At 43.2% G+C, this 10,861-nt stretch overlaps 1 protein-coding gene across 1 annotated transcript; it reads left to right on the top strand.

Annotated features, from left to right (window-relative positions):
* Positions 1 to 211: 211 nt before the first annotated feature.
* Positions 212 to 3,268, top strand: LOC123726763 (serine-rich coiled-coil domain-containing protein 2-like). The gene is made up of 2 exons (XM_045694718.1): positions 212 to 1,842; positions 2,023 to 3,268. Exons 1-2 carry the CDS (start codon positions 1,653 to 1,655, stop codon positions 2,343 to 2,345), a joined length of 513 nt encoding a protein of 170 aa, XP_045550674.1. The 5' UTR covers positions 212 to 1,652; the 3' UTR covers positions 2,346 to 3,268.
* Positions 3,269 to 10,861: the final 7,593 nt, after the last annotated feature.

Genomic DNA, 10,861 nt, shown 5'->3' with positions numbered 1-10,861 from the left:
ACCATTGTGGTCAAACTGTTCAGATGCTACATATGTTTTCATGAGAAGACCGATTTTGCGGGATGTCTCATGGTCTAACAAACAGACTTTAGTCTGACAGAATTTGGTACCTCTTTTTTTCACACACATGCATGAAAGTATGAAGTTGTAACATTTAAAAATCTCTTTCTCTGTGTCTCTTTCTCCATCTCTCTCTCTCTGCAGTCCTGTGTGACACTGTGCACCTCCATGACTGTGCAGGTAGCTGTTGGAAAAGAAGGCTCCCATCAAGTCTGCCATGGTGTCCAGATTTCCTGAGTTCGGGGTCCGACCCGCCACAGGGGTCACCAGCTCCCTGCCCAATGGAACCACCCAGCCCACCCCCCCAGCAAGACCCAGTGGGGTGGTCGGTACCTCTTCCTTCTCTCTAAAATGGAGAAAAGACGGTGGTAGTACTCCCACCACCACCACTAGCCCTGAAGATGGTGCATGTCCAGAGGAACGAGGGGACAAGTCCCAGACTCAGCACTCCCCAGGGGGGAGGGAGATCAAGAAACCCACCCCATCCACCCCTAATGGGGTCAGGAGGTCTGGTTTGTCTGTGTCCTCTACTTCCAGCTCCAAGGCCATCCCCTGCCAGGCCACAAAGACAAGCCCCAAGGCAGAGCCCAGACAGGGGCAGAGCCCCTCCCTCAGTGGGGGCCCCAAACCAGGCCAGAATGGAGCTACTGCTGGCTCAAGATGGTCAGGCTCAGGGCTGGTGAGGCCGCGGGCCAGCTCCAGCTCCCCTCGCAGCAGCTCTAGAGACAGCCTCTCCCAGTCCAGCGACAGCCTCAAGTCCCTCATGCAGGATAGCATGGTGCGCTCACAACTTTTTTCAAGGAAATCATTTTCATTCATTTTCATTATTGCAGTTGATAAGCAATTTTTTTTTCTTCTCAGATTTGCTGAGGGAGATGAGGGTGGCTATGATCCTGTTCTTTAGCAGGTGCAGATTCACAAAATCAGCCTTGGTGCATTGGATTGAAAATGTTACAATTAACAAACCTTGGTTACTGTGCTAATCTTGATATTTGAAACAGGGGAGTAGAGCTTGAGGAGTAAGGAATTAAGAGTCCTTGGAGAATTTAACACTTTTTCAACCTCAAGCAGATCCCATTCCCGACCAACATGCCTTTGGCACGCTCCTTTTCCTTTAATCGGGCAGTGGAGCTGGCCAAGCCTCTGGCCAACACTCAGCTACAACCACCCAGGACAAACCACATCAAACCCCCCCAGATGTTGAACGGGAGGCTGGGCCATGGGTTGGGCCTCGGCCTGGGCCCAGGGATTGGGACAGGGCTGGGACTGGGGCTGTGGAAGCTTCAGTGTCCTAGGAACCCCTCTTCAGCCTACTCCCCCTCCATAACCTCTAGTGCCCTGAAAAAGCCTCTCCTCCCCAACTGTGTTCTTAACAAGCCCTCTGCTTTGGGCTATAGACTGATGCGGTCTGGCCAGCCCAAGCAGCAAAAACCCCTGTTTACAGGAAGGTTGACGGGGGAGGTCAGGGCTGGAGGGGTGGGGGGCGGGGATACGGCAGAGTCGCCCCCCTCACCCTCACCCCAGATCCCCTCAGTGACAGTAACAGGACCTCAGGGGGGCAGCTCAGGGGGACACGGGAGGGGCTAGAGGACATGTCTCTTTCCTCAGCCTCATCGCTCTATCGAGGAGACACCAACGAGAAGTTCTTGGATGATTTTGATAACCTGACTGATGGGGACAGGGATGTCCCTGACAACAAGAAGAGACGTAGTACTGCCACTCAGATACGCCTGCGTAGCTTCCTGAATGAGACCATGGACTGGGCTGGGATGGGCCTCTCAGGTAAGCTTAAAAAAACATCTGCTAGAATCACATCATCTTCTACTGTTGTGATTTGTTTTTACTAGTTGCCACAATTGACAGCTCTAGTGCTCTTGATAACACTACTCTAGTCCCGCGATTCCTGACAGTCAATAAAAGGTACAGTATGAACTGTTTGGCCTGTGTGTGTCCCCTGTGCAGGGCAGAATGAAGAAGTAGGGGTGAGGGCATCCCTTAGCATCAAGTCCCCAGAGAGGGTAGACTTCCTCCAGGGCTCATCTCTGGAGCTGTCCTCCTCCAATAGCTCGAGAGGCACCTACAAGTGGGATGAGGAGGGTTTAGAGCCCCTGGGACAGAGCACGCACCCATGTGAGTGCTACGACTACTCAAACCACCTCAACAACATAGTGAGTCAACGCTTGGTTTGCCCCAAGGTACCAAATTCATACACACAGAAACACCTATATTTACCTGGCTGGTTAGATAGCCTAGACATAGAGAGAGTCATGAGAGTCATTGTTTAGATGTGGCAAAACTGTTTTTTTTGTTGTCCACAATTGCCTTGTCTTCCACCTTGCATACACTTGATATAGTATCACTGACTAGTAATGATGTACTGTCATTTCTGTATGGTGTACACTACATAGTTATTTCATCTGATTGTCTAGTGTTGTTATTCACCAGAGGCCTGATACAGTGTGTACCTTTGACCCTATTGTGTCAGTCTTGTCCTCCCAGCATGCCTACCTGCCCTAGATCCCGCTGCTAAATATTTGGTTAATTGGATCCTTAATAGGGATTAGGAAAACAAAGACAGAAAGGGAACAGGAATGCCAAGGCTGCCAACCACCCACTCCCAACCAAGGTCTCCCTCCCTCTGGGTTCCCAGATTCTGGAATGTCTACATAGCTCCTTACAAGTCACATATTATCTCCTGAAGATAATCTGACAGTTTTTCCTGTTTTCCTCTCTGTGTTCTGGTGCCATTGTCTCTGGAAGTTTTAAAACGCTTAATGACAGGGATTTAAATAAGTTAATCAGCTTTGTATTTTCTTCCCTTCTTCTGGGGTTTACCATTACATGTAGACACGGGACTGTTGCTCTAACAGTGGTTTAAAGACAACTGAGACCATGTGTATTGATAAGAGAGCTGTCTGGGGATGCCAACTGTTCTGAGTGGGTGTGAGTGACTTTCTGACTAGAAAATCATTGTACTGATACAATTACAATAAAACAATATTGTGTCTGGTAGACCTAGTGGGATAGAGTCCATCTAACATACTGTGTCATAATTGTTTGGCCTATTAGAAAAGTCAAAGCATCCTTGAGATGTGCTGCATTAATTTGGAACGTGATTCAGCGCATACACAGCATGTGTGTAGGGCGACACCTTGTGGGCAACTGTGCAATGCCATTTGTTTCACTAATAAAGAAGCATAGATAGAATAAAAACACAACAACCTTCAACACATTCAATGTTTTGTGTCTTTAAGGCTATTTGAGATAAATAGTTTAGAGAAAGTTATGAAAAGAGGCAGCAAAGGAGTAAGACAGAGAAGGAGATAAATATGAATGGAGCGGGAAAGAGAGAGTGGGAAAGAGTCGCCTGCAGACTGATTATCTTCATGGGAAGTCATTGTAAATAAGAACTTGTTCTTAACTGACTTGCCTAGTTAAATAAAGGTTAAAAACATGTTTTTATAATAATAATTAGATGATAGAAAATTGGCTCAATAAATGGAACGAGTCTAACTCGCTATCATTTTGTCATGTTGGAATAGACAATGAATACCAGTCTGGCACATAGACCAGAAGAAGGATGTAAGACATGCAGAATAATTGCTGGGCTGGGTATTCCAGAGGACCTGGTACCCTCCCCTGCCCTGTCGGGAACTGACATCTAGACAGACATGTAAGTATCTTAACAGAGGAAACTGACAGCCTTGATGGTCTGGTGTTGGATTAACCAGACAAACGTGTTATTATCCTGCATTGTACAAGAGCTTCATAACACTAATGAGAACTGAGTCAGAAAACTCTGTTTTTCCCCAGATAAATCAAATCACGGTCATCATCCTAGTTTTGCTGGCTTGCAATTGCTCTATGACCCCACTTGATGGCAGTGTGAATTTATCCTAAGACACAAGAGTGTGTTTGTGTGTGTGTGGTTGTGGTTGTGGTAAGATTCACCTGGCTTCCATGGTGCACTGTTGATGATTTCCTATAGCCTACTGTTGAGAAGTAGACTGCCAGCTTCTCAATTAGAAGTCCTCTTGGCCTTATATAAGATGATTTTAATGCATTATAATGAAATTACTTTAATCTTCCGGCTAGCCTATTGCATTCACCACTGTCCGCCACAAATGCACAAGCTTAGATGAATCTCTCTGAGAACAAATCAAATCCATATCGTCACTTAGGGTAAGTCAGGGGAGTGAGAGGTATTGGACTCCTTCAGAACAGCTGCATTAACAGACAGGTTCTGTTTTGTTTTAACCAAATCTCTATTTTTATGGAAATTACATGCTATTTTGTTGGACTCGAGTGATAGTTTTCCATTCCCGTGCATGCTTTCTCTTTTCCATTCCTCCCCCTACATGTGCACGTACAAGCAGTCTGCAGGTGAAAAATGGCACTTCTGTTTTGTGGATAATAGCAAATATTTGTTATGTCCTAAATCTGCTATAATATGAGAACGGATAATATTTATTTGGCTCTATTTGGTCACTTTAGAAAGCATTGTCATGAGAAAACATCAGTATCACCACAATATGAACAAGAATGCATGCGCATGGAAAAGTATAGAGTCCAACAAAATTAAATATTACATTCCGGATAAAGTTAAGAATGACACAATTTAATGTGTACAACACCTAAAGACCTGCATTACTATACTGGGAGCTTTGCCGTTTCTAAAAAGGCGTATTTGGGTGTTTTTGGAGCCTTTGTTCATGTTTTCTGTGTGCCATTATACTGCCAAATGAGCCTGCGGAGGTCTATCACTAGTGGGGTAAGATTTTCAAAACCAAGTGAAATCACAAGAGTGTCTGAACACTTCTACGTCATGCCATTTACATCAAGCATAGAGATTTGGTTAAAAATAGGGATTGGAAGACATATTGTAGAGTGGCTATCAGTATTCATTGTAATGTACCTGAAAATGGCTATTTCCCCAGAAATACAGTAACTGATTCACTTTGATTGACATAGGAATACACAATGTGAAGCCCCTCTCTCTTATCTTATTTTCTCTTAGTCTTTCCTTGGGCTGTTTAATCCTTATTCCTGCAGGTACCCAGTATTTGCTGTGTTTTTATTAAAACAGCTTCTCTCATGTGAGACATATACACCCAGTAGCAGAGCATACTCCTGGCGGCTCTCTGTCTCTAATCCTCGCTTCCTCTAACTTCAAAGCCGCAGTTGCTGCTTTCTAATTTACACTATATATGCAAAAGTATGTGGACACCCCTTCAAATTAGTGTATTCGATTATTTCAGCCACACCCATTGCTGACAGGTCTATGAAATCGAGCACACAGCCATGCAATCTCCATAGACAAAGATTGGCAGTAGAATGGCCTTACTTAAGAGCTCAGTGACTTTCAACGTGGCACCGTCATAGGATGCCACTTTTCCAGCAAGTCAATTTGTCCAATTTCTAACCTGCTAGAGCTGCTCCGGTCAACTGTAAGTGCTGTTATTGTGAAGTGTAAATGTCTAAGAGCAACAACTGCTCAGCCGCGAAGTGGTAGGCTACACAAGCCAAGTGCTAAAGCGCGTAGCGCGTAAAAATCTGTCTGTAATCGGTTGCAACACTCACTACCGAGTTCCAAACTGCCTCTGAAACGTCAGCACAAGAATCGTTTGTCAGGAGGTTCATGAAATAGGTTTCCATGGCCGAGCAGCCGCACACAAGCCTAAGATCACCATGCATAATGCCAAGCGTCAGCTAGAGTGGTGTAAAGCTTACCGCCATTGAACTCTGGAGCACTGGAAACACATTCTCTGGAGTGATGAATCACGCTTCACCATCTGGTAGTCCGACGGACGAATCTGGGTTTGGCGGATGACAGGAGAATGCTACAGTTGGCGTAGAAGAGGAGTAATGGTCTGGGGCTGTTTTTCATGGTTCGGGCTAGGCCCCTTAGTTCCAGTGAAAGGAAATCTTAATGTTACAGCATACAAAGATATTCTGGATGATTCTGTGCTTCCATCTTTGTGGTAACATTTTGGGGAAGGCACTTTCCTGTTTCAGCATGACAATACCCCTGTGCACAAAGCGAGGTCCATACAGAAATGGTTTGTCGAGATTGGTGTGGAAGAACTTGATTGGCCTGCACAGAGCCCTGACCTCAACTCCATCAAACACCTTTGGGATGAATTGGGAATGCCGACAGCAAGCCAGGCCAAATCACCTAATATCTAAGTGCCCGAACTCAGTAATTCTCTTGTGGCTGAATGGAAGCAAGTCCCTGCAGCAATGCCCCAACATCTGGTGGAAAGCCTTCCCAGAAGAGTGGAGGCTGTTATAGCAGAAAAGGGGGGACCAACTCCATAATAATGCCCATGATATTGGAATGAGATGTTCGATGAGCAGGGACTGACCGTCAAGGACTGACCATCCATGATATAAAAATTATAGTTTGAACCATGTTTTGAAGCTATACAGTGTGTGTTTACATTCACTTTGTTTACAAACATTGTAGTGAAACAGGCTTATATTTTGGTTTCTGATGGTATGACAGATTAACTAAGCTCATAAGGACTTTATCAGTTTTATTCTTCAAGAATCAAAGGGTAGGCTACATATAATTAATTTATAAGTTAAAAATTGATATAGCAACTGCAGATTTCCCCATTAAAGTTGACAGGCAAAGGTCTCCATATAAATTCCATTTAGACTTAATTAAATATGTTTCAACAACATTTTTTTAACTCTGAAAAAAAGAAACATCCTCTCACAGTCAACTGCATTTATTTTCAGCAAACTGAACATGTGTAAATATTTGTATGAACATAAGATTCCACAGACATGTGATGAACAGAAATGAAATAATGTGTACCTGAACAAAGGGGGGGTCAAAATCAAAAGTCACAGTCAGTATCTGGTGTGGCCACCAGCTGCATTAAGTACTGCAATGCATCTCCTCCTCATGGACTGCACCAGATTTGCCAGTTCTTGCTGTGAGATGTTACCCCACTCTTCCACCAAGGCACCTGCAAGTTCTCTGACATTTCTGGGGGAGAATGGCCCTAGCCCTCACCCTCCAATCCAACAGGTCCCAGACATGCTCAATGGGATTGAGATCCGGGCTCTTCGCTGGCCATGGCAGAACACTGACATTCCTGTCTTGCAGGAAATCACGCATAGAACGAGCAGTATGGCTGGTGGCATTGTCATGCTGGAGGGTCATGTCAGGATGAGCCTGCAAGAAGGGTACCACATGAGGGAGGACGATGTCTTCCCTGTAATGCACAGCGTTGAGATTGCCTGCAATGACAACAAGCTCAGTCCGATGATCCTGTGACACACCATGACGGACCCTCCACCTCCAAATCGATCTCACTCCAGAGTACAGACATGGTGTAATGCTCATATCATATCAGTATGTATTCTCCAAAAAGTGTTATTCTACGGGAGATGTTATATACAGTAAATACCAGAAATTCTGTAATATCCTCCAATATTTTACGTGTAACTTTTTATGGTATTTGGTTTGCTATAACATTTGGTTTGAAGTGACATTGAGGATTTGAGCATACTTTTTGAAGCATCCTACCATAGGCCCCACCACTCCCATTGTTTCACTAACAGCTATGCTAATGCTGGCAGTGGGGTAATTAAATAAAGAAAACAAAGCCATATTTTGGCCAGTGTCTCTCAGGATAAACGGATTAATCACTTTTTATCAATACAATTAAGTATATTTCACATGTTGGTGTACCACCCCTTTGAATTTGTTTTTTTCCACATGAATACGACACAATTTATATTTCCTTCAAAATCAGCTTTTTGGTATTGTTTTAGATTGTTTTACAGAATAGAAATATTAATAAAATGATTTACTTATCTAATTATATTTTGATAAGAATTAAGATGATATTTTGCTATGATTACTGCTTTTTCCAATAGTTTCTTCTTGGGGTCAAAATGACCCCAGTTGGTAATCCATGTATGTACAGGTATATACACACTTTTCATGAAACATGAATATCTTAAGAGCCTTTATATATATTATAGACATGTTTGTGCAGTGGTGAACCTATAGACCTTCAGTGTGTGACAGGTTCATGATTCTGAAAGGTCATCAACCGTAATACCAGCTCACTCACGTAGGTGTGCACTTTTTGTAAAACACAAAATGGCCAGTGTTGTAGTGGAGGTATACGCCGTAAACCCACTTTTTTTCAGTGGGCATTGATTATACTCACATCTTACTCCCTACTGATGCGTATCAAAGTGTAGTGGAGGTATACGACTTATCAATAATGCAGTACAATAGAGAAATAATGTACAAAGTAGCCGACAATTGCAAAGCACATGAAATATATTCACGTGTGCCACATACATAGCCTAGTTTCAGAGGAATATCATCTGCAGGCAGCAAGAGTGTGCAGCTCTCAACTGGTTTTGGCATGGAGCAGCTCACAGAAGAATGACATCGGTAGCCGGTAGGATAGGAAAGATGTTTCAACTTATGATATCTACCAGTAAATGCTAACTAAGTAAACAATGAGTATGCAAACCAGGTATTGAAAAAGTTTAGTCCAAATTGTTGGTTAGTAGGCTATTTGTGCCAATTCTCATCATGCGCTGTTTGCATCAGGGGCGTAGACATGGATGGGTCTCGGTCAGGCCTGGGCAATTATTTCCATCGAGGGCCACATTAGAATATACTTTTGCCATCGAGGGCCAGAATCATATCACAGGATTATACATCATGTGTATGACTGTGTTGACAGATATATCTACTGTAAATCACGTCCAGATATGCTACTTATTTAACTTTTTTAACATGCACAGAAATAAACCACATCCTTGTTCTCTTTTTGGTAGGTATTTTCATTATTAAACATGCAATGAACTACACGGAGGGAAAAGTACACTGTGCATTCAGCACTACTGACAGAACTCTTGTTAACTGTTATGAACAAAAACACAAGAGAGAGCTCAACATTACATTTAAACTACTCAATCAGTGTGAGGAGTGAAGTCTCTGATGGGCATTGACTGGAGCAATGATATGTGAATTGATTGCCCCCCATCTACAGTTGAAGTCGGAAGTTTACATACACCTTAGCCAAATACATTTAAACTCAGTTTTTCACAATTCCTGACATTTAATCAGAGTAAAAATTCCCTGTCTTAGGTCAGTTAGGATCACCACTTTATTTTAACAATGTGAAATGTCAGAATAATAGTAGAGAGAATGATTTATTTCAGCTTTTATTTCTTTCATCACATTCCCAGTGGGTCAGAAGTTTACATACACTCAATTAGTATTTGGTAGCATTGCCTTAAAATTGTTTAACTTGGGTCAAACATTTCAGGTAGCCTTCCACATGCTTCCCATAATAATTTCGGTGAATTTTGGCCCATTCCTCCTGACAGAGCTGGTGTAAGTAACTGAGTCAGGTTTGTAGGACTCCTTGCTCGCTCATGCTTTTTCAGTTCTGCCCAAAAATAGGGTTGAGGTCGGGGCTTTGTGATGGCCACTCCAATACCTTGACTTTGTTGTCCTTAAGCCATTTTGCCACCACTTTGGAAGTATTTTTAGGGTCATTGTCCATTTGGAAGACCCATTTGCGACCAAGCTTGAACTTCCTGACTGATGTCTTGAGATGTTCCTTCAATATATCCACATAATTTTCCTACCTCATGATGCCATCTATTTTGTGAGGTGCACCAGTCCCTCCTGCAGCAAAGCACCCCCACAACATGATGCTCCCACCCCCGTGATTCACGGTTGGGATGGTGTTCGTCAGCTTGCAAACCTCCCCCTTTTTCCTCTAAACATAACGATGGTCATTATGGCCAAACAGTTCTATTTTTGTTTCATCAGACCAGAGAACATTTCTCCAAAAAGTACGATCTTTGTCCCCATGTGCAGTTGCAAACCGTAGTCTGGCTTTTTTTATGGCGGTTTTGGAGCAGTGGCTTCTTCCTTGCTGAGCGAACTTTCAGGTTATGTCGACATAGGACTAATTTTATTGTGGATATAGATACTTTTGTACCTGTTTCCTTCAGCATCTTCACAAGGTCCTTTGCTGTTGTTCTGGGATTGATTTGCACTGTTCGCAAAACAAAGTACGTTCATCTCTAGGAGACAGAACGCGTCTCCTTCCTGAGCGGTATGGCGGCTGCGTGGTCCCATGGCATTTATACTTGCATTCTATTGTTTGAACAGATGAACGTGGTACCTTCAGGCGTTTGGAAATTGTTCCCAAGGATGAACCAGACTTGTGGAGGTCCACAATTTTTTTCTGAGGTCTTGGCGGATTTCTTTTGATTTTCCATGATGTCAAGCAAAGAGACACTGAGTTTGAAGGTAGGCCTTGAAATACATCCACAGGTACACCTCCAATTGACTCAAATGAAGTCAATTAGCCTATCAGAAACTTCTAAAGCTATGACATAATTTTCTGGAATTTTCCAAGCTGTTTAAAGGCACAGTCAACTTATTGTATGTAAACTTCTGACCCACTGGAAATGTAATACAGTGAATTATACGTGAAATAATCCATCTGTAAACAATTGTTGGAAAAATTACTTGTGTCATGCACAAAGTAGATGTCCTAACCGACTTGCCGAAACTGTAGTTCGTAAACAAGAAATTTGTGGAGTGTTTGAAAAACGAGTTTTAATGACTCCAATCTAAGAGTATGTAAGCGAATCCCTGAGCTGACAAGGTACAAATCTGTCGTTCTGCCCCTGAGCAAGGTAGTTAACCCATTGTTCGCCGGGTGCTGTAGATGTGGATGTTGATTATGGCAGCCCCCCACACCTCTCTGATTCAGAACTGGCCACATTTACTTTTCGT

This window comes from Salmo salar, chromosome ssa01 (assembly GCF_905237065.1).
Source record: "Salmo salar chromosome ssa01, Ssal_v3.1, whole genome shotgun sequence".
NCBI lineage: Eukaryota > Metazoa > Chordata > Actinopteri > Salmoniformes > Salmonidae > Salmo > Salmo salar.
Note: the sequence above shows the minus strand (reverse complement) of the source record. Positions and strands in the feature narration are given on the sequence as shown.